Source organism: Dipodomys ordii, unplaced genomic scaffold, assembly GCF_000151885.1.
Source record: "Dipodomys ordii isolate 6190 unplaced genomic scaffold, Dord_2.0 Scaffold81, whole genome shotgun sequence".
Lineage (NCBI taxonomy): Eukaryota > Metazoa > Chordata > Mammalia > Rodentia > Heteromyidae > Dipodomys > Dipodomys ordii.
In genome coordinates this window covers 594,096-617,197 of record NW_012267297.1, presented here as the reverse complement: position 1 = coordinate 617,197, position 23,102 = coordinate 594,096, and the positions used below count along the sequence as shown (strand labels likewise).

The 23,102-nt window shown below is 47.1% G+C and overlaps 4 protein-coding genes across 4 annotated transcripts; 3 read left to right on the top strand and 1 right to left on the bottom strand.

Annotated features, from left to right (window-relative positions):
• Positions 1-612: 612 nt before the first annotated feature.
• On the top strand, positions 613-1,536 carry LOC105992204 (taste receptor type 2 member 14-like). Its single transcript, XM_013025028.1, has one exon. The coding sequence runs from the start codon at positions 613-615 to the stop codon at positions 1,534-1,536; it is 924 nt and encodes a 307-aa protein (XP_012880482.1).
• A 1,914-nt stretch (positions 1,537-3,450) lies between these two features.
• On the bottom strand, positions 3,451-4,387 carry LOC105992203 (proline-rich protein 2-like). Its single transcript, XM_013025027.1, has 3 exons — positions 4,324-4,387; positions 4,026-4,141; positions 3,451-3,972 (listed from the first exon to the last, which is right to left on the bottom strand). The coding sequence occupies exons 1-3, from the start codon at positions 4,385-4,387 to the stop codon at positions 3,451-3,453; spliced, it is 702 nt and encodes a 233-aa protein (XP_012880481.1).
• A 3,120-nt stretch (positions 4,388-7,507) lies between these two features.
• Positions 7,508-12,446, top strand: LOC105992202 (taste receptor type 2 member 19-like). Its single transcript, XM_013025025.1, has 4 exons — positions 7,508-8,392; positions 9,140-9,158; positions 9,242-9,327; positions 12,357-12,446. The coding sequence occupies exons 1-4, from the start codon at positions 7,508-7,510 to the stop codon at positions 12,444-12,446; spliced, it is 1,080 nt and encodes a 359-aa protein (XP_012880479.1).
• A 7,956-nt stretch (positions 12,447-20,402) lies between these two features.
• LOC105992201 (taste receptor type 2 member 7-like) lies at positions 20,403-21,341 on the top strand. Its single transcript, XM_013025024.1, has one exon. The coding sequence runs from the start codon at positions 20,403-20,405 to the stop codon at positions 21,339-21,341; it is 939 nt and encodes a 312-aa protein (XP_012880478.1).
• The last annotated feature ends 1,761 nt before the right edge of the window (positions 21,342-23,102 follow it).

Here is a 23,102-nt window from a genome sequence, read left to right as displayed (position 1 = left end):
CAAGCCCCGTTCTTGGATTGAGGGTAAAGTGACTCATGCCCATCTCTACCATAGCTGGGCTTCAGGATCTGCATTTTTTTTCCTTGAAGAATAAGACTCTCCATCACATTAGTAGATAAATCTGGGCGGTTTTAGGAAGGATTGTGGGAAGCACAGGCCTCAAATGTCTGTGAAACCTCTGAGCTCATGAGTCCTACAGACCAGTTCAGACCCTTATCACCCCCCAGAATTTTGAAATGTTCATTGTCCAGAACTCAAGCAGCCAGATTCTAAAAAGCAGATCAAGGAGGAAAAAAATCAACATAAGAATGCAAACAACATGTATTTATTTGCATGCCAGCATTCCTGTCATCCTATGACACCTGGAGGATGTTCTAGGCTTCTGCTCCTGTGAGGAGCACAGCTCTGAAGCTCAATTTATCTGGGTGGATAAACAAAGAAGCAGGAAGAAAGCTATGAACACAGCCATTGGCAAGCCTTGCTATTTGCTGGATTTTGTGTACAGAAGTCTTACCACAGAGGATTTTTATAAACATTCAAGAGGCAGAGGGAACATTTCAAGCAAATGTTTTAGCCAGTGACATTAAAGATTGGGACATTTGCTCGCAGACGATGGCTGTGGTTCAGAGCACATTTATAGTCATTTTCATTTTGGAACTCATCATTGGGAATCTGGGAAATGGGTTCATAGCCCTGGTGAACTGCGTGGACTGGCTCAGGAGGGGAAAGCTGTCTTTGGTGGACCGAATCCTCACCGCCTTGGCCATCTCCAGAATCGGGCTGCTCTGGTCAGTAGTTCTGAGCATATTTATGCTTGTGCTGTACCCAGCTAGTGCTGCCACTGGAAATAAGAGCAGGATGATTTTCGCTTTCTGGGTAGTAGCCAACCATTTCAGCACCTGGCTTGCTACAATCCTCAGCATATATTATTTTCTGAAGATAGCCAATTTTTCCAACTCACTTTTTCTTTACCTAAAGGGGAGAGTGAAGAGAGTAGTTTCCGTGACATTGCTTTTCATCGTGGTCCTCTTGTGCATGGATGTGATGCTGTTAAAGCCATTTCCTAATGGGTCGGAGAGGAATGTGTCTTATGGGCGCAGGACAACTAAACTTGCCGGGGTTTCTGTCCTTTCCACGGTGTGCCTTTCTGTGCCCTACACCGTGTCCCTGGCGGTGTTTCTCCTGCTCATCTTCTCCCTACGGAAACACCACAAGAGGATGCGGCACCACGGCCAAGGACCCAGGGATGCTGGCACCGCGGCCCACGTCCGAGCCCTGCAAATGGTGGTCGCCTTCTTGCTCCTATACTCCATTTTCTTTCTGGCTCTCGTGGTACAACATTGGAGCTCTACATACCTGAACACATGCCTGCACATCCTGTTTTTCCAGGCTGTTGGGACGGTTTTTCCTTCTGGCCACTCGTGCATCCTGGTTCTGGGAAACAGCAAACTGAGGCGGGCCTTTCTGTTGGGGCTGCAGCAGCTGCAGTACGGGCTCAGGCCCAGGCCCAAAGTTGGGGAACTTTCACCGCCCTAAATCGTACCAGCTTTATGTTCCCTGGGGCTGGTGTTCTGCTCCTTGAGACACACATCCACTTCCAGCTTTTTGGTGGTTCATTGGAGATAGGAGTCTCATGGACTTGCCTGCCCATCTGGCTTTGAACCTCAATCTTTAGATCTCAGCCTCCTGAGTAGCTGGTATGACAGGTGAGGCACGGCTTCTCACCTCCTAACCACTCATTTAGGCTCCTGAGAGCTAAGGTTCAGTGCTGACTTGCTTCGCAGCACACTCGCTTTTGTTTAGAAAACCTACTGGCTTTTGAATGATGATTTTATGATCATAAACATGTTGCTAAGAATATTCAGATATAATGTTTTCTGGTAGAGTATCTAGGGTCTTTTACGTACAGGGTTATATCATCTGCAAATGGAGAGAATTTGAATGTTTCCTTGAGTTTGGTTTTCTCTTATTCTCTCTCTTTGTCATTCCCTTGCTGACAGTTGTGGCTGAGAATTTTATCCCAATTATCGCATAAGCGTGAAGTGAGGGGACACGCTTTCTCTTGGTTTAGACAGGATTTCCCCATTTATAGTACAATGTTGAGCCTTCATTACTGCATATAGTTTTATTATTCTGATTTATAATCATTTCCTGAAATACACCAGAATTTAATTAAAAAAATCATTGATTGCATAATAGCATAATAGCGGTGGAGAGAGTTGTTTTTTTTTGTTGGTCGTGGGGCTTGAACTCTCTGGGTCTGGGTGCGGTCCCTATGCTCTTCAGCTCAAGTCTGATGCTGTACCACTTGAGCCACAGTGCCACCAGTTTTCTTGTGTTTATTGGAGATAAAGTCTCAGGGACTTTTCTGCCCAGGCTGGCTTTGAACTATGATCCTCAGATCTCAGCCTCCTGAGTTGCTAGGATTACAGGCATGAACCCCAGGTGCCCAGCTGGAGAGAATTTTTGAAATGTACAGTAGGAGGCAAGTAGCATAGTGTTTCTGTGAAGAAGAGGCCTTGAAGCACAGTCGCCCCTCAGAAATCAGGGTCCTGAAAACTGGGGCATGTCAGGGGTTCCTCTGTTTCTAAAATGTCCTCTCTTTCTATAGTCTTTGCTTCTGTACATTTGTAAGAATATAAAGGTGCTTCTCTCTATTCCTTGGTTCTATGCATGTATGAGGGCATCAGACCTTTATGAATCGTGTCTATGTTAGCCTGCACCGTGGACCTCTTTGAGCTGGTAGGTGGCTCTGGAATAAAGGGGGGCTGCTCCCGTTCTAAGGGCTCCCAGGTGTTGTGAGACTGTGTCCCGAGCCAGCAAGTTACAGCCTCACCCAATTCAGAAAGAGACGCAAGAGCAGAAATCACATGTTCATTGTTTTATTGGTGGGGGCCTCAGACCATGCTGATGGGGTGGGGGGTGTTGGAGGGCTGCATCTTCTGGCTCCCTTTCTGAAAGGAAAGAAGAGGGCAGGTTATGGAGGGCTGGGCAGGCAGAGGCCTTTCTTGCCTCCTGGGTTCTCACTGGGAGAGGCAGGAGAGCTTGGTGCCCCCCCCTCCCCTCCTCCCTTCCCTCCCCTGTCCTTCCCAGCCAGGGAGCCATGTGGGGGAGGGGGGATTAGGAGGTAGAATGCCTGGTCCCCAGGCCCTCCGAGGAGGATGCAGCCTAGTGCCATGGGCCGCACCAGCCAGGAGGGAGTGTCATCCTGGGGAAAAGGGAACTGGCAGTGTTCTACCAATCACAACTCCCTTGGGGTACGTTGTGATTGTTTGTTGAAAGGGCCCAAGTAACTTAACAGTAACAATTTTACATAAGTGAAACATACTTAAACTTGATTCATTCCGACACTTTGGAGAATTGTAGGCCTTAGAGACTTTCAAGGAGAAAAACATTTAAATCGTACCTGATATGGACTTGTGGGTTCCTTTGAAGGTTGGCCTTGGGGCATCACTGCTGTGGGGGTCCCTGCTGGGGGCCTCCTTGCTGTGGGGGTCCCTGCTGGGGGCCTCCTTGCTGTGGGGGTCCCTGCTGGGGGGGTCCCTGCTGTGGGGGTCCCTGCTGTGGGGGTCCCTGCTGTGGGGGTCCCTGCTGGGGGGGTCCCTGCTGTGGGGGTCCCTGCTGTGGGGGTCCCTGCTGGGGGGGTCCCTGCTGGGGGCCTCCTTGCTGTGGGGGTCCCTGCTGGGGGCCTCCCTGCTGTGGGGGTCCCTGCTGTGGGGGTCCCTGCTGGGGGGGTCCCTGCTGTGGGGGTCCCTGCTGTGGGGGTCCCTGCTGGGGGGGTCCCTGCTGGGGGCCTCCTTGCTGTGGGGGTCCCTGCTGGGGGCCTCCCTGCTGTGGGGGTCCCTGCTGGGGGGGTCTCTGTTGTTGGGGTCCCTGTTGTTGGGGTCCCTGCTGGGGGCCTCCCTGTTGTGGGGGTCTCTGTTGTTGGGGTCCTTGTTGCGGTCCTTGTTGGGGTCCATGTTGCGGGGGTCTCTGGTGAGGACCATGTGGCGGGGGTCCATGTTGCGGGGGTCTCTGGTGAGGACCGTGTTGAGGGGGTCCGTGTTGCGGGGGTCCGTGTTGTGGGGGTCCATGTTGCGGGGGTCCGTGTTGCGGGGGTCTCTGGTGAGGACCGTGTTCCTGGCTCTCTTCACTGGACGACCTGGATCCTCCAGGAAGGGGTCTCAGAGCTGGGCCCTGGAGTGGTCTCCCGAATCCTGTGTTTGCACAGCAAGTCCCCACCATGGTCCTGTAAGCTCACCGGCCTGGGCTGCGCTTTCTCCTGCTCATCTCCTATGAGCTCCCTCCCCACAGGCTAGTCCCAGCCCCAGCCCCGTGCCCTACCTTGACCATATCTCTGAGCGGAGCTCAGGGCCAGCAGGGCTGCGGTGAGCAGGACCAGCAGCATCATGGAGGAGGCTCTGGACAGGCTCTGGAATCTGTGCCGGGATGTGGGGCCTCTCGCTTTATGAGGAGGAGCAGAAGAATGGAGCTTTGAGCTCGCCCGGTGCCCTTCTGCCTGACATACTGGAATGCCTCGCATCCCTGACTCTTCTTCTGGACCAGAGCCTGGCCGGATGGGCAGGGAGGAGGCTGTCAGCGTGCCTTTCTGCAAGGTGTGACGTGCTATTTGTGCAAAGTGTTTAAAGAACTTTTTTTGTTTTCCTTGTGCTCAGGTCTTTATGGAGTGGGTTAAAATGCATCGCTGGGATCTCTCAGCCTGCGCAGGCCCAGAAAGATTGCCCGAGGTTCTGAGATCCGCTTCTGATCACAGGAGCATAGATTTCCTCCTTACTACTATCCCAGTGGGATTTGAAAGTAGGATTGGCCCCGCAGTCCACCCCAGGGACCCCATGGTGTGGTGGCATGCTAACGCGCCAAGGCGTGTCATCTCTCACGTCTTCCTTTGCCCGATTCCCCTTTCAAAATGCTTTCTAAGTAGGGACCCGGGACCTAAGTGTTTTCAGCTGGGGACACAGAGTCCCCCTGGGTGCCCCTTGTCCTTTCCTCCTCACAGCATGGGCCAGCCTGCGTTGGGTGGACCCAGACACGAGCCTTGTCTGAGCATGGTCACATCCTTGCACATCTCTCCTCCTAACACAGTCACATTCCGGGGCTTTGGCGGCCGGAGTTTATCGTAGTTGTGGGAGGGGTGGGGAGAGGAAGCCGGCATACCCCCTAACCCCCAGGGCTCCAGATGCTGCTTTCGTGTTGTTGAACTCTGAATTGCTTTAAAAAAAAATACCAAATGCAGTTGACTGTGTTTTCAGAATACGATCCCTGACCTAATCTCTGTTCCAAGCCCCGCTTCAGCAAGTATTTCTTCTGTCTTGGTGGACTTCACAGTTCCCAAGAGGCCCGGGAACAACCTTGTCCTCTGTCTCAGACCTGGTCAGCTCTCTGTGCAACTGCCACAGTGTCCCGTTGAAAAGACAAATGTGAGTTTCATAGTTTGAATGCAAATCCCCTAAAGTTCCCCTGCTGCACCTGTAGTTCTGGATTCAGACCTCCATCCTGCAGCCACTCCATGTCTTCCTTCCCTCCTGCCTTTCTTCCTTCCTCTCTCCCTCCCTCCTTTCTTCTTTCTTTTCTTTTTTTCTAACTCTCAGAAAAACACATGCAAATGGCTAAAAAACGCATGAAGAATGTTCAGAATCTTTAGCCACAAAAGAAATACGATTTGAGGCTTATTTTAACATCTATTTAATTTTTAAAATTTAATAACCAAAGATGAATGAGTGAGGACAAGGGAAACTATTTGCTTTGTGCTGGTACCAGATCTTGAATTCGGGGCTTTGTACTATCACTTGGTTTTTTCCACTCATGTCTGGGTCTCTACCACTTGGCCCATGCCTCCAGTCTTGATTTTTATTTTATTTTTTTATTTTTTTTGGGTCCAGTTGTGGGGCCTGAACTCTGGGCCTGGGTGCTGTCCCTCAGCTCTTCAACTCAAGGCTAGCGCTCTACCACTTGAGCCACAACGCCACTTCCGGCTTTTTTCTTTTTGCTTATGTGGTGCTGAGGAATCGAACCCAGGGCCTCAGGCATGCAAGGCAAGCGCTCTACCACTGAGCCACCTTCCCAGCCCCATTGATTTTTATTTTTTCTGTTAAATTGGAGACAGACTCTCATGGGCTTTTTTGCTCAGGCAGGCTTCAAATTGGAGCTTCAGATTGAAGCATAATAGACTCTGGAGAGCACACATAGTGTAGTTCTTTAGAAAGGCTAAGTCAAAGCCCAATGAAATGAGCACCAGGAATGAGGAGGGTGGGGCCCCGAGGAGAAGAGCACAAGAATGAAGGGGGAGAGGGGATGCAGGCAGGCAGGCACTGGCTGCCCTCAGAACTGAGAAGACACGGAAAGGGCAAGTCCAAGCGGTGAACACATCGATGGGGTACACAGACCAAGATGCACTGTGCACGCAAACTGTTTTGTTAAATGGCAAGAGTCTTCAAGAGAATGCTGACCAGAGATGCAGATCGGGATGCACTGTGTTCACGAGCAGCTCGGGTGACCAGCAACGCCTTTGTACAGCTCCTTAAAGATAATAAAAACACTCAAAAAATACTGAAGGAAAAATAAACCCAACCGCACGGGGGCCTCCGGGTCTCAGCCTCTGTGTCATGGGGCTTGTAGGCCTGACCCAGGTCTGCACATCTACACATTGTTTGTGAAGTGGCCAGGAAATAGTTAGAACATTACTCACTATGTTAATTAAATTGTCAATATTTAAGTACTAATTACACCTGGGAGCAACCATGTGAAAGGTCCAAGAACAAGACACGTGTTAGGAAACTATTAAGGATGGACTAAAACGCCAGAAACTGACAAAAGGGGCTATTGAAAAAAATATCTATGTCCCTGAAAGACATGTTTGAATGTAGAGAATATGGAGCACTCATTTTTCTCTATCCATGGTGGATGCATGTGTGTGCTCAGGCGTGCATACGTGTGTATGTGTGTGCCTGCATGCAGACTTGCTGAAGAATCTCGTTAGATCACAGGTACCACTTTTGTTACCCGTTTCAGATTCCTAAGAGGTCTTGGCCTTGCTGGGATTCCTGAGAAAAACTTAGATGCTGGTAAGAAAAATTTGGGTTCCTGTATTCCTACATCTGGCGTGAAATGAGCCCCGAGCTTTGTTAAATGGCTTGCATGCTGTACTGAGCTCTAAAATGTTTTAATTCCAAACCACTAATCCCAATGAACACAACCCATGGAGGTTAAACAAGGGCAAGTTGCAAACTGTGAAACAGAACCTACCTTTATTTGCATGCTGGAAACCGAGAGCCCAGAGCTCAGTTCAGCACCGGCTAAGGAGCGCACCTGTGGGTGGTCTCAGTTGCTTTCAGAAGACTGTTCTCCACGAAGACATCATTGAGCTCACTCACTTGCGCAGGGCAATGGGTCCGAGGCTGTCCCAGATATCACCACGAGAGAACTTCGTCCGAGGCAAGTAGAGCCCAAAGTCAGGGCAGAGAGAACCGCAGCCAGAGATATTGTGTCTTTTTGTCCCGTGTGTGCAGACATGACAAGTTTCTTACAGATCGTATCCAGCATAGCATTGGTGGAATTTGTTCTTGGGAATTTTGCCAATGTCTTCATAGCTCTGGTGAATGCTTTCGACTGGGTCAAGAGACGGAGGGTCTCCTCCGCGGATGGAATCCTCACGGCTTTAGCTGTCTCCCGGCTTGGCTTGCTTTGGGTAATAATGCTCTCTGTGCAATTCACTGTGTTCAATCCAGCTTTTCCCAGGGGTAAGAGCAGACTTGCTCTTGTCGTCGCCTACGTCACAACCAACCATTTTAGCAGCTGGAATGGTACGGCACTGATCATATTTTATTTTCTCAAGATAGCCAGTTTTTCCAACCCGACTTTTCTCCATCTAAAGAGAAGAGTACAAAGCATCGTCGTCCTTGTGGTTTGCGGGACTTTGGTGTTTTTGTTTCTTAATATTGTGATGCTGCACATGGGTTGGATAATGCAGGTGGGTGACTGTGAAGGAAATGCAACTTGGAAGATGGAGCTGAGGGGTGCTATCGACCTCTCCACTGCGGCCTTGTTCTCTCTCCTGAACCTCATTCCCTTCTTCACATCGCTGGTTTGCATTCTGCTGCTCATCTACTCTCTGTGCAGACACCTCCGGAGGATGCGGCTCCACGTGGAATGCTCCAGAGACGCCAGCGTCGCCGTCCACGTGAAGGCCTTGCAAATGATGGTCTCCTTCCTCCTGCTGTTTACCCTGAACTCTCTGACCATCATCGCCTCCAGCTGGACTTCCAGTATACCCCAGAATATGTGGACCGAACCGCTTTTCCATATGGTGGGACTCTTGTACCCTTCGAGCCACTCGTACATCCTGATCTGGGGAAATAAGAAGCTGAAGCGGGCCTTTCTCTCGGCGCTCGGGCAGGTGAGGGTTTGGCTGAGAGACTGGAAACCTTCCAGGCCACAGGTCTATGGTAGCACCTCGGCGGGACCTCTAGCCTAAGCTAGATTGGTAGAGTGTAGCACCGTTATCACAGCATCCAGACTATTCCTTTGCCGGATTTCTAAAGGTCTTCCCACAAATTCTTTTATTTAACCGTATTAAATAAGAGGATATATGCCTTTGTATGTTTGTGCACAGGTATGAAAATGCAAGTCAGTCTCTGAGCACTCATGAGATGAATGTGTAACCCTAGGCAACATAGAGACCTCTGGCTATCCATCCCCAACGCCTCAAACCCAGCAAATGGAATGGTTTCCAAGAGGATGTGTTGTGAAATAAATAAATAAATGGACAAACGAATGGAAAAACACCATCCAGGGTTCGGTCAATCAACACCCATAAAATCTGTCACCCAACCTACAGATGACATGCGTTTTCTTGGTTCTGGCTTCATGTTGAAGTGACAGACCACACAAGTAGAAGTGATCCTCAGAGCCACCACTCCAGAGGGGAATTCAGAAAACGCAGCTGTGGCATCAGGGCTGTGTCCCAAGGCAAAGCAGCATAGAAGGGGGAAGAATTGGGCTGGGCCTGAAGTGTCAGCGGCCTTGGGAAGACCAGCCAGGCAGGGCAGCCCCAGGGGTGGTGGCCGGGATGCCTGCTGGGCAGAGTTCAAAATGTCCCCGTTCACATGCTGATTCTTTCATGCTGGCTGGGCCATTGCGGCAGGTGCTAGAAGCCTGGGCAGGTCAGCCTGGTGTTGTACCTGGTCCTCAGCCTCCTTCCCTTCCTGCTCACTGCCAGGGCAGCCTCAGCTTCCTCCTGCTGCAGGTTTCCTCGACTTGTCTACTGGGGGCCGAGGACCATCTGGGGCTAAAGGGGAGAAAGCGGCGCTGGCCTTCACAGCAGTCTCCGCAGTAGGTCACTCAAGCGATGTCATACATCTCTGCACATGTCTGTGTCTATGTGAATTATACATTTATGTTACGGTGTTTTCTCTGTGGCTGCACACACATCACACACACACACACACACACACACACACACACACACACACACACACACACACCCCACTGGGAAAATCTGAAGGTTAGATAATAGCCGGCTTCCTCTCTAAAATTGATATGCTATGGCGATCGTTTCATTTCTCTTGGGTTTCAGTGCGTGTTAAGCTTCCGGGCTGTGGATTTCTGGGAGGTAGGGCCACCAGCGACCCCAGAACCCGTCCCTGGCAGGTCACCAGGGGGTCAGAGGGCGGTGCTCACTGCCACCATGCAGGGAGAGAACCGCCCTGGCCCCCCGGGGTACACCTCCCTCCCCTCACTGGGGAGAGGGCTCAGCGCCCATTGCCAGTTTATCTCCCTCTCAGCAGCAGCCGGCCAGGCCAGGCTCCGCTCCTTGGTCTCTATCCAGTGATGCACAGCTTCCTGGGCTAGGGCCGGCTGCAGGACTGCTGAGGCCTCTCCATCAGCCCACCAATCTGGCATGGAAAATAAGATCTTTTTTTTTTTCAGGTGGAAAAGTGCATTTAAAATAACACTATGAAAATTGGAGTGAGGAGGGACTTCCATCGTGTTTTTTCCCCTTTAATTTCTGTTAAATCGGGCTGACAGGGTCAGAGGACACGATTCGGTTTGCTGTTATGTAAGAAGTGTAAGGACTAGTAGAGTTACACACATAGGATTAATATCAATATAATGATCCAAGGAGAGAGAAGCATAGATACAATTACGGGCGGTTACCTTTTTGATATCTTGCCTTTGGGACAGCCAGTACAAAAAACTTACCATGAATAACCAAGATTAGAACGATCCAATGCACCTCTGGCCAATGCACCCCATACAACACCTGCCGTGGCGTGGAAAAAGGTGCCACGTGTTATGAATGGAATAGGTGGGAATTCACCTGGCCACTGCCCTCTCCTTGTTTGGAAAGGAGCTGCAGGTGGAGAGGAGGCCTGAAAGGCTCTCCAGAACGGGAGAGGCGTGGGTGGGGATGGGGTGCAGTGTGGGGTGGGCTGTGACCTTGCTGGAGTTGTAGGAGCAGCACCCATCCCCCAACCCCTCCCTTCCTTCCTTCCTCCCTCCCTCCTTCGGGGAGGGGACCCACCTCTGAGCTCCTTCCTGGAGGGAGCCGAGCAGGGATCCCTGGCTTCCTCAGCGCCCATGGTATCCTTTTAACACTTAGAGTATTTGCCTTAAATTTCCCGTCTGTGCTGGGCTATTCTGCCTTTTCTTCTTTTTCTTTCCTCTTGGTGTGGGGGCATTTGTGAGACATTCCAGGACACACATCGGGTTCACTTTTTGCCCAGGATGGATTCAGGGGACCAAGCCTGGGACCGGCGTGCGTGCGGTCAGCAACGCCCTTGTCCCAAGCCGGAAGATGCTCCAGAGAGAGTCCATGGCACTCAGTGTGGCACTCTCCAATGTCTCTTTTTCATTTGGGACAAGAAACAGAATTCTACCTGTTCTCACTTGCAGGGTTGAGAGAGTTGGAGTCTACATAATGTCATCATTTCGTTCTCTCTCCAGCATATTGGAGACTATTTTTAAGCAATGTCTTAACATCTGAGCCCAAGTTTGGTGGACAATCAATGTTGAAAGATGAGTTTACTTGAATTGTTGAACTAGAATAAAGGGTTTAGTGGTTTTATGAGCGAATGCATGAATGCATGCCTTTGTAGGAAGTAAAATGATAAATATTGTTCTCAATTTGGGGCATCCCTGGAACAATGTAACATTCCTGTATATCACAACATTACTTCGGTTACAGCTGCTTTGTACAATGGATGCCTACATCCTGTGAGGATCTAACAAGGCATTAAAAGAGTCCCAAGGCAGGCTGGGAAGGTAGCTCAGCGGTAGAGTGTATGCCTTGCAAGCATGAGGCCCTGGGTTCGATTCCTCAGCACCACACAAACAGAAAAAGCTGGAAGTGGCACTGTGGCTCCAGTGGTAGAACGCTAGCCTTGAGCTGAAGAACTGAGGGACAGCGCCCAGACCCAGAGTTCAGGCCTCATGACCAGCAAAAAAAAAAAAAAAAAGAGCCCCAAGGCTTAGAAAGCTCCATATACCAGCTTAAATGTTCCTTTACTTCTATGTATTTATAATGTCCAGGACCCAAGTAGCCAGATTAAAACTCAGAGACAAGAACAACAGGATAATACAAATTAATGCACCTTCATTTTCATGCAAGCACAGAAGAATTCAACATTTCCTTCCTCGTGATCTACAAATACTTCAGGTTCCTATGTTTAGTGTACACAGAATCAGAACGAAGGCAAATGCAAGATTTTCATGAAGACGACTGAGAACCAGTGCGCATCCTGGCAAATCTTATCTTTGCTGGTTTGAGAATGCAACTCAACTCAGTGTTCAAGTGTAAGATACACATAGAGTTTAGACGGATTCATGAAGAAGACTTCAGCAATAAAATGAGACATTGGAACTTCATACAGAAAGTGGAAGGTGTGCCGGCCATGTTGATAATCACTGTGAGTGTGGAATGGGTGTGCCAGCCACATTGATAATCTCCGTGTGAGTGTAGAAGGCCTGGTTGGGAAGTGAGGAAGCAGATTCGTAGACAGGCCGGGTCAGGAGAAGCCTTTTACCTGCTGGTCATGTCGGCACTGCCTGGCAGTGCCCAGAGCTGGCTGCCCTGGGAGGCACTGCCAAATTAGGGTTATCTGTGTTTTACCAAGCGTTGTGGTTGAGTGGGAAGACGTGAAGGAAGATTCACATGTGCTCCACAGGAAGCAATCGCCCTCACCTCTGGCTTGTTACAAGCGCAAAGTCTTGTATTTTCTCAATAGCCAATTTCCCCAGCTTTGCTCTTGCTGAGGTGGAGAGCCTGGGTCTCCAGGACGCTGCTGGTGTCTTTATTCCTCTTGGTTTTAATCACTGCCCTTGTCCCTGATAGGTCTACCATCCCTTCCCTGTGGGCATAGTGCCAGGGGCTTCGACAGGGTGGAGAGTCCACGTGTGCCCGCACCACGGCCCAGCCACAAGCCACGGAACCTGAGGTCACCCTCCTCTAACCGTTCAGTGTTAGCTTCCTGTCACTCTTCACACAAGTTTGGAGCTTCAGATCACTGGTCCCAGATGTGGGTTGCTGGAACACTCCTTTGTTCTGCTCCTGTCAACCAGTAGCTGAGACAGGCCTCCATCCAAGGGCTTCCATTCCAAGGGCCTCCATCCACAGGCCTCCATCCAAGGGCCTCCATTGTGGCATTGTGATGGCTGAGGTGCAGGTCTGAAAACATGGAACCTTTCAGGCCCATAGACCATGTCTAGGATCATTTTGCATATTCTTGAGGACTTAGCTCATAAGTGTATTATGTTTTTTTTTTTATTTTGAAATTTGTGCTTTCCCTATTTTATTCTGCTGCATGACTTTAAGAATGTTACAAATGTTGTTTTGGAATAAGTACTATGAACATTTTCAGCCTTAGGAGAAACTTACATGAGTAAAGGGGTGGGCACACAGACCAGGATACCAGTGCAAATCGCTGACACGTCAGGAAGCTCCATACAGATAAGTGATAATATCAAGGTTTGTTTATTTCCCCTTTTCAGATTTTCAAGTCAAAAACCTATAGAAATGTAAAGCTTCTCTGTGAGAGAGAGAGAGACATTGCTACAGGAACAGAATCTGATAAAACTACAGACACAAAACTGGTTCTAATGTCAAACATTGTCCTACAACTTCAGATAATAGATGAAGAATAAAAAGAGTGTATTGTTGGAAGTCAAATTCGCTGGATTTACCATTTAGATAAGATTCATTCTATGAATCAAACACGCTTTTGGATTGAAGGGTGATTTAGATCCCAAGGCTGTGTGTACTCAAATTCCTGGAGCCCGAGACCCCCCCCCCGCCCTACCCCGCCCCCCGCCGCCAGGGATGTGCCATGCTCTGTCGGAAGGGCATGCTCTACCATGTGCCATTCGAGTGCGCCTTAATTTTAGTGCATGCAATACAAATTGCAGCTTTGGTGTTCTTTTAATTGAACGTCATGTGTGGAAGGTTATCATAGGAAGAGAAGGACTACAGCAAACTCCAGAGGCCCACATGTGCCTGACTAAAGCTGACTGGACGCCGGCTGAGGATGATGAGCTGAGCAGAGGCCCCCACCCTGGGCAGACATGTCCAGCTTTGTGGAACATTTGTTCACGGTAGTTTATCTTATGGAATTCATAGTGGGGGATTTTGGAATCCACAATTTCATTCCTCCTCCTCTTCATTATGTATTTTATAAGCAAGGTTGTGTTATTTCTGGCCTATTCTTGTCTGCAGAGTGTCAAAGCAAAAATTTGTGCCCATATTCTGTTATTGTTGTACCCGTCCGGGCATGCATTACTTCTGATTCTATGGAACGGTACACTGAAGTGGGTGTGGCTGTGCACCTTGGGGAAGCTGAGCTGTGTGTGATGCGTGGAATCCCCGGCTCCCGTGAGCATGTCCATTCTCCCGGACTGCTCCTGGGGAGAGGGACACAGAGGAACTCTGAGGACCGGCCGTGATGGGACTCATCCATGATCCCACGACTCAGGAAGCTGAAGCAAGGGGAGCCCGGGTTCAAGGCCAGCCTGAGCTCTGGACTACCTAAGGTGCCGACTCAAGAAAAAGAGAAAGAAGAGGATAGAAGGTCTCCTGTGCTTCTCTCTCACCCGGCTCTTCAGCTGTGCCTTCTGTGATGTGCTCTTGAGTCACTGGGAGAATACTTGCCTCATCTAAATGGAAAGGAACATTTTGTGTTTTATTGTTGCTGGGCTCCGGTGGCTCACACCTGTCATCCCAGCTACTCAGGAGGCTGAGAACAGAGGATCATTGTTCAAAGCCAGCCCAGGCAGGAAAGTTCATGAGACTAGTATTTCCAATAAACCAATAAAAAGCTGCAAGTGAAGCTATGGCTCAAGTGGTAGATACTAATTTGAGCAAGAAAGGCTCAGATGAGTTCAATCCCCTGGACTGACACAAAAAAGGGGAGGTATTTCTTTTTTTTTTTTTTTTGCCGGCCGTGGACCTGAACTCTGGGCCTGGGCGCTGTCCCTCAGCTCTTCAGCTCAAGGCGAGTGCTCTACCGCTTGAGCCACAGCGCCACTTCCGCCTTTTTCTGTTTATGTGGTGCTGAGGAATCAAACCCAGGGCCTCAGGCATGCAAGGCAAGCACTCTACCACTGAGCCACCTTCCCAGCCCAAGGGGAGGTATTTCTATTTGTTCTCATTATGCATGAAGACCATGAACCTAATAGTTTAATTGTAGTATATTTGGAATGCATTTTATATTAGACACTATTAATACACAGATTATTTCATTTTTCAACTTTATTAATATGTTAGACACATATTAGAATGGAAACAGATGAATGTTTCATAATTTAACAGTTTGATCATTTAAAGCTGGAATCCCACCCCCCAAAACTGAAGCCTAAATTAAGAGTTCATAAAGCCTAACGCTTTAGCAGACTATTTGAGGGCTCGGGAGCAAAGTCAATTTGGACACACACATTGTTCAGTGTTCCTTTCAAAACCAAGTCCTATGCTATATTTTCAGTCAAAAAAGGATTAAGCAAGTAGATGTCTACTCTATAATCTGAGCTTTTGTCATAGAAATTAAACCAACAAGGATGGTGATGGGTGTGACCAGGACTGACACGAAGTGACAGTGTGAGCCAGGGTGACAGCACTGGCTGTCTCTAGCAGTGCCCACACGCAGGCTGAGCCCCTACCTCGCCCTGTGCACAGCGTGGTGGTGAGGCCTGGCCTCTGGCCGGCCCAGCAGCCCCCTCAGGTTGTCTGGACTGGCCCTGAACCTGTCAGGGCCGAGTCTCATGCTAAGAGCTCGCGGGTGCTGGTCCAGAAACTGATTTGGGCTACAGACTGGTGGTCGCAGGGTTGCATCTGGCTTCGTGAATTATGCCACAGTGATGGCTTTCACCTCACTTTCTGTGGGATGTGCTAGGCAGCATTTACTCACACTTCTCTCTCTGTGGACAGGAGGGTCACGGATTCTGTTTGTTCCTAAAATGCGAACGAGGGAAGGATTTCTTTAGGTCGGTGTCAAGACTGGAGCTAGAGGTTCACCTGTCACTTATCTAAATATTTAGAAGAAATAAAATATAAATATACATAAATAGTTAAAGCTATAAAATATAAAGTGTAGTTGAAGGAAATTTGTTCTGTCCTAGCTATGTACCATGAACTATGTAAACATTAAATCATAAAATAATAGAAGTTAATATAATGTAAATTATATAAATAATAGAACTTAATTATGTTATGGACATAATACAAGACTGAAAACAATTTTGATATGTGTCAGCAAAGTTTGTAATTTAATTAATACAGAACTTTATAGTTCAGAAATGATATATTCATTGAATGTAAATCATTGTTTTTTTAAATAAAATGGCTGTGTATTACAATATGATGAAAATGATGTTTTTTTTTTTTACATGAGTGTTAAGTCAGACATCTTTCTCCAGTCTCCATGTAGCCAGACCTTGTGAGTCTCAATTTCTTTCTTTCTTATTTTTTTTTTTGTTAGTCATGGGGCCTGAACTCTGGGCCTGGGTGCTGTCCCTCAGCTCTTCAACTCAAGGCTGGTGCTCTACCACTTGAGCCACAGCACCACTTCTGACTTTTTCTGCTTATGTGGTGCTGAGGGATTGAACCCAGGGCCTCATGCATGTGAGGTAAGCACTCTACCACTGAGCTACCTCCCCAGCTCTAAGGCTCAATCTCTTTGCTCTGTGTTGCTGAGAGAGGGAAGTAAGGTAGGAAACTCGAATTTTTAGAAAATACCACTTCCTTCACTGGGATTTCAGCTTGGAAATGTATGTCACAATGTCCTTCTCTTTTTCTTTGTTTGCTGTACTCTATCTATCTATCTATCTTCTATCTGTCCATCAAATCTTTTATTTACAATTGTGTGTGGAGAAGAAATGCAGGGGGAAAGTGGACAGATTCTGGGGCCAGGGGATGAGCACCAGGCCCAAGCCCAGAGTCTGCGCTGGGGCTCAGGGAGGAGCCTGTGGAGCACTGCTCACACAGAGGCCCATGGGGTAACACAGACAGGTGCGTCCTTGGGACCCCTCGGGGGCTGCAGAAGCCTTCCTCTAGTTACAGGCCCAACGAATAGACCTTTGCTATCCTTCCACCGCAGAACTCAAGCTGGTAAAACAAATTTCCTACAAATGAAACATGCAAAACAGACCAGGCAGGGAAACAGAACAGGTCTTCATTTGCATGAGAGCAAACGGGAGCTCTGCATCACTGATCTTGCACCCTCACCAAGCACGAAAGCTTTCTGCCCAAAGTATCTGAGCTCAGACTCCATAGAGAAAGTTAAGAGAAATAAAAGCTTCCTGAGGTGCCAGGTGCCGGTGGCTCACGCCTGTAATCCTAGCTATTCAAGAGGCTGAGATCTGAGGATCATGGTTCAAAGCCAGCCCAGGCAGGGAAGTCCGAGAGACTCTTATTTCCAATAAACCACTAGAAAACTGGAAGTGGCGCTGTGGCTCAAGCAGTAGAGCACTCACCTTGAGCTGAAGAGTGCAGGGACAGTGCCCAGAGTTCAAGCTCCATGACCAGAAAAAAACAAAAAACAAAAAACAACCCCCCCCAACTTCCTGAAGATTAATTAGCAAACCTTGAAATCCCTGACTTGACATCAGCCCGACAGCTGCAGAAGGAAGAGAAGGAGGAGAAGGATGTGCACGGTTCGTGCCCATGGAGATTTTAACAAACACGGGACATGGCTTGTGGAACACCTTTGCCGTCATATTCCTTGTACAGTTTCCACTGGGGAATCTGAGCAATGGGTTCACCGTTGTGATCAACTGCGTTGACTGGGTCAGGAAAGGCATGTTTTCTGCAGTTGACAAAATTCTTGTTGTCTTGGCCATGTCCAGGCTCAGTGTGGTCACTAATATCACTGAGATGGCTCAGACCTGCCCACCATCCCTTTTCATTCACAGCTGGAACGGGCTTGAGAACTCACAGGTGTGGCATGGTGGTTTCCAGTCACCCACTCCCGACCTGCTTTCTCTTGCTCATCTTCTCCCTGTGGAGACATCTGAAGAGCACATGGCTCCTCATTCCACTGGATGCAGAGACCCCAGCACCACAGCCTTGAGAAGTATGATCGCCTTCCTCCTACTCCACGCGGCCTACTTCCCACACCTTATGTCTGACGCTGAGCCTCCTCTCTCCTTCCAGTTACTCCTTCTTCCTGATACTGGGACGTCCCAGGAGAAGGCTTTCTTTGGGGGCTGAGGTGGCTAAGGGGTGGATAAAACACAGAGCAACCACACTTCGTTGGGGCCTTCAAACCATGCATGCTTAGTGCTGGGTGAGTAATTCCGTGGTGGATGGAATGTGCCTTAATTTTGATTATTTTATATTTTATTTATTATTCATATTTTATTTTATTTATATTATATTTTATTTATTATTTATATTACATATTTGATTATTTGATTATTATTATCCCCCTCAAAAAAAGAGAGAAGGAGAAACAGATACTTTTGAATGTTCCAAATAAAATAAGAATTTATGAGAAGTTTAAAAGTTTTTTATTCTTCCCCTCCCGTTTTTCTTGCCAATTAGTTTATTTAATTTTTTCCCAATGAATATTTATAATAGTTATCTAAGAATATTGCATATTTACAATGTGCATTTTTGTATTATTGCTAATTTTAGGTTGTATGTTTAACTAGATGACCCATTTCAAGTGAAGTTCTAGTTTTAGTGTAAGGTTAAGACTAAGACTATTTTTTTAAAAACAAATTTTTTTACCAGTAATATTTCTTTAAAATAATCTTTTCACACTGTTTCAACTTGGTGCATTTATCTTGCATTGTTGTTTGACTTTCTTGCACAAGGCTGGTGCTCTACCACTTGAGCCACAGCTCCAGTTCTGCCTTTTTGTTGGTTAACTGGTGATAAGAGTCTCTTAGAGTTGTTTTTCCAGGCTTTGAACTGTGATCCTCAGATCGCAGCCTCCTAAGTAGCTAGATTTACAGGTATGACCCACTGGTGCCTGGCACAACTTGGCACCCTTTAAAAATCAGTCATTTGGGATGTCTATTTCTATACTATGATTCTGTATATTTATTTGTACGGCTAATTCACATCCATAGAACAGTCTTTTATACTGACAAGATCTCGCAGTATGGTTCAGTTCAGGCCGGCCTGCATCCCAGACCCTCCTGACACAACTTCTTGGTGCTGTTGAAATGGAAGGAGTGGCCTCTCCTCCCCCATCCCCCATGGAACTGCCTCCCCCTGCCCCGGCTCTTTCTCTCCCCCCTACCTCCCCAAAACACTCCCCTGATTTGATTTCTTTGGTTTAACTTCCTCTTAAAATGGATTAAAAGTATGTCCTCAAAAAATGGTTCCAACTTCCAAGATGCGTCTCATTTTTCCAGTTCCTTTGAGTTTGCATGTACGTTTTAGGTTTAGCCTGTTGATTTTCTTGGTAAAGGGCTTAGGCCATTGCTTGGGACCATGCTGGGTGTAGATGGGTTTGTTGTCCTTGGCATTTCAATGGCAGTGACTCGTGCGGCCCATGAGCATGACAAACTTTTCACTCACTGGACCCAGCACAGTTTCACCTGTATAGTTTTCAGGCATAGTTTGTAAAAATCGGGTTCTAAGTTTCTCGTATTTCTTCTGATGGCCAAGGATGTCTGTGGACTATTGTTTTCTATAGTATACAAATACTGTGTAGGACTCTGTAAGTTGCCTGTGTGCTGTGAACTTGTAAACATCTCTTCTTATTTTTAGGTCTACCTTTTGGAGATCTGGGGTTTTTCTGTGTTGAGAACCATATTTCCTGGAGAAAAAGGAATTTTGCCTTCTTTTTGCCATCTATACAACTTTGGATTTTCTTGTATTGTTTCATTACAAAGCTGCGTATAAGGCATTAGTGCATGCCTTTCTGCTTTGTTCAGTCTTAGGGTAAAACGTCCAGTTGTTTTTTACTTTTTTTTTTTTTTTGCCAGTCCTGGGGCTTGAACTCAGGGCCTGGGCACTGTCCCTGGGCTTCTTTTGCTCAAGGCTAGCACTCTACCACGTGAGCCACAGAACCACTTCTGGCTTTTTCTGTGTATGTGGTACTGAGGAATCAAACCCAGGGCTTCATGCATGCTAGGTGAGCGCTCTTCCCAGCCCAAATATCCAGTTTTAATCATTCTCAGAATACTATTTGTGAATTGATCCATTTAAGGTTTCTACTTATTCCTAGCTTTACTGAGAGTTAAAAAAAAAACCCAAACATTTCTATAGCTATGTACTACTTGTCCAAGGGGTTTAACTGTGATGTTTCTATACATTCTTAAAATATACTGTGATCAGATTCACTCATTCCATTTCCTTCCCTCAGCCCCTGTTCCCAAAAACAACTGTAGCAGGTTTGATTGTTCTCTCTCTCTCTCTCTCTCTCTCTCACACACACACCACTCTAAATAGTGTGTGTGGTTGAGGTTGTGGCTGGTAATGAAGACACGTGTGGATCCCATTTGATGATTTATCGTCCTATGGGTACCCAAGGGTCTCAGCCCCAGAATGATGCACAGATCAAAAGAATCAACACCACAGAACGAATAGATTGTAATAGATTGTAAGGAAGTGGGAAGACTGGAAAACTGTAAGAGAAATAGTATCGCAGTTGTCCATGATTGCAAATGGGGATTCAAATTCCAATGCAAAACTCTTCATGTAAACTATGACCAGGGCTCATAGCAGAAGGTAACAGACACCTGCCTTGAAAAAAAAAAAAAAAACGTCGCAGGTGTCCTAAGAAAAGCAGACGAGGCTCTGTGGTTTAACTGAGACCTTGTTTGGGGGAAATATCTTCAGGGCCTTCCTGACTGTAACCGAGGCCATCAGGAAAAGAGGAAGGAGACATTGTTTGGACACTCTGGTGTTGTTGCGCCTGACAGCACTACTGCTGTGAACAGAAGGAGGGTCCTGTCTGAGAGTGGCCATGTCTTGCCTGCTGAAGGCTCTGCCAGCGGTGGTTTCTGTTGTGGAATTCACACTGGGGTTGTTCGGAAACGGATTCATTGTGCTGACCAACGGCATTGCCTGGATCAGGACCAGAAAGCTCTCCCTGATTGACATGATCCTCACTGGCCTGGCGGTTTCTCAGGTTTGCTTTCTGTGTGTAACCATGTCAGCCGCCCCTCTCCATATACCTCACGAAAGCATGTTTCGCTCCAAGAGTCTAGTGGTGAGTTTTGACATCCTGTGGACGGGGTCCAACTACCTCTGGTTGGCCTGTAACACCTGCCTCAGCGTCTTCTACTTCTTCAGGATAGCAAGCTTCTCCAGCCCCGCCTTCCTCTGGGTGAGGTGGAGAATCCGCAGCCTGCTTCGAGTGATCTTCCTGGCGGCCGTGATCTCTTACTTTGTGTTTCTCATTTTTGTTGAGAGATTAGGTAATAACTTGACCCAAGGATGGGCACAGATGGAAAAAAACACGACATTCAGTGTTACGGAAAACATAAGCAACTTCATAATCCATCATATTCTCTTTAACGTGACACTTGTTTTCTTTTTTCTGGTGTCACTGGTCTCTTTATTGCTTTTAATCCTGTCCTTGTGGCGCCACAGTGGGCGGATGGAGGGACTGGGCCTCCGTCCCGGTGACCTGAGCACCAAGGCCCACGTGAAGGCCCTGAAAACCATGATTTCCTTCCTGGCCCTCTTTATCGTGCATTGTGTTGCCGAAGCGATGATCGTGGCTTGTTCTCTTTTTGACAGTGCTGTGACAAATAGTTTTGCCCGTGTTCTAATTTTTTTTAACCCCTCCGTGCATCCATTTCTTCTGATTTTATGGAACAGCAGATTGAAGCAGGCATTGTTATGCGTCGTGAAGATGCTGAGAGGGGAAATAACCACTCGTTTCTATAGACAATCCTGATTTGCCATATGAGGGGAAAACTGGAGGCAAAAGACCACTGGGATAGTTCATCTCTGAGTGTCTGGCACCCAGAGACTGGGGCAGAAGGCCCTCCCAGACCACACAGTGAGAACTTACACAGTCTTTAGTCTTTATCCAGTTTGGATTGTGATTATATAGAATATCCCAAAGCTGAAATCCGTAACTCAGTACAACATGTGCGTATGTGCATCCATGTATATGTATGAACAGGTTAGAATAATGTTGACCTGGTGACCACACAATCCTAGGGCTCAAATTGAAAATTGTAAAGAGAGCCTGATGATTAATCACAGCATTATTTCAGAATGGAAAAATAGAACTCAATTTGAAGTCAAATGTTACTGATTTTTAATGTTCAAATTTGAGCCCTTCTATATTTTCAGGGAAAACAGTATCAATTAACAATGGCTATCAAAAGGTGTCTGAATCAATAGCTGTCAACTCTCAAATCTGAATCTTCTGAGGAAAAATTAAATTGTAATTAGTTGGGTACTTGTATAATAATGGCAGGAATAAATATTGGAAGATGAGTTAAATTTCAGGAGAGGGCAATATTATATGTAGGATCTTCGTAAAAGTCACTAACAACAAAAAAGGAAAAAAAACTACAAAAGTAAGAGGAAATGGAATGTTTATAGGATTGTTTTTTTTTGTTTGTTTCCCTCTTAAACTTTCTTTTTTTTTTTGGTCAGTTGTGGGGCTTGAAGCTCTTCAGCTCAAGGTGAGCGCCCTACCACTTGAGCCACAGTGCCACTGCCGGCTTTTTTCTGCTTATGTGGTGCTGAGGAATCGGCCTCATGCTTGTGAGGCAAGCACTCTACCACTGAGCCACCTTCCCCGCCCAGGAAGTAGAATGTTTCATAAGAATAACAAAGCACAGACAATGACTCTGATTACAGAATTAGATGGAATGAAGAAAACTCACCTTCAAGAATATAGTCAGGTGAGGCTCTGGCTCTAATCATTAGCACTTAAAGAAAAAAATTAGGAAGTTTGTCAAAAAAGCACACGCCATAGAGAAAGAACTTGGTGTCCCAGGCTGAGATCGGTGGTCCCAGGCCCCCTCCGGCTTGGGGTGGTGGCAGGGAGAGGTTACAGGACAACAGAGCTGCCCACATCAACCAACTGTGTGCATTACAAACATAGAACTTCACAGTGAAAAAACACTCTCCGTAAAAATCAAAGAATTGCTATTAATGTATATCCTGTTAACATAATTAAATTGTACTGTAACAATGTAATGAAAATAACAGCAATGATGATCAGTGAGCATAGGAAGTAAATCACTCTGTCATTTAATTATAGGCTAAAGGAAACAAAATAACATTTGGTCATGTTGAGGTGAATCCCAGTCTAGACTTAAACAAAAATGAAAGCACGATGTTATCTAAATGAAAGCCTGAAAATTAACACCAGCAAATTTGTATCAGTGAAGGCATTTATTTGTTTATTTTTGCCAGTCCTGGTTCTTGAACTCAGGGCACCATCCTTAAATGTCTTTTGCTGTCAAGGCTGGTGCTCTACCACTTGAGCCACAGTGACACTTCCAGATTTTTCTGAGTAGGTTATTGGAAATGAGAGTCTCATGGACTTTCCTGCCCAGTCTGGCTTCAAACCACAATCCTCAGATCTCAGCCTCCTGAGTAGCTGGGATGACAGGCATGAGCCACAGGCACCCGGCTCTTTTAATATTTTTTTTTTTTTATTGTAAAGATACTATACAGAGGGTTACAGTTACAT

Coding starts and splice junctions, on each gene's coding strand:
- LOC105992204 (XM_013025028.1), top strand. CDS start 613: ATGGCTGTGGTTCAGAGCACATTTATAGTCATTTTCATTTTGGAACTC.
- LOC105992203 (XM_013025027.1), bottom strand. CDS start 4,387: ATGCTGCTGGTCCTGCTCACCGCAGCCCTGCTGGCCCTGAGCTCCGCT. Junction 4,142..4,323: donor CGCTCAGAGATATGGTCAAG/GTAGGGCACGGG, acceptor TGGAGGATCCAG/GTCGTCCAGTGAAGAGAGCC. Junction 3,973..4,025: donor ACACGGACCCCCTCAACACG/GTCCTCACCAGA, acceptor GGTCCTCACCAG/AGACCCCCGCAACATGGACC.
- LOC105992202 (XM_013025025.1), top strand. CDS start 7,508: ATGACAAGTTTCTTACAGATCGTATCCAGCATAGCATTGGTGGAATTT. Junction 9,328..12,356: donor CCTTCACAGCAGTCTCCGCA/GTAGGTCACTCA, acceptor CTGTGGGCATAG/TGCCAGGGGCTTCGACAGGG.
- LOC105992201 (XM_013025024.1), top strand. CDS start 20,403: ATGTCTTGCCTGCTGAAGGCTCTGCCAGCGGTGGTTTCTGTTGTGGAA.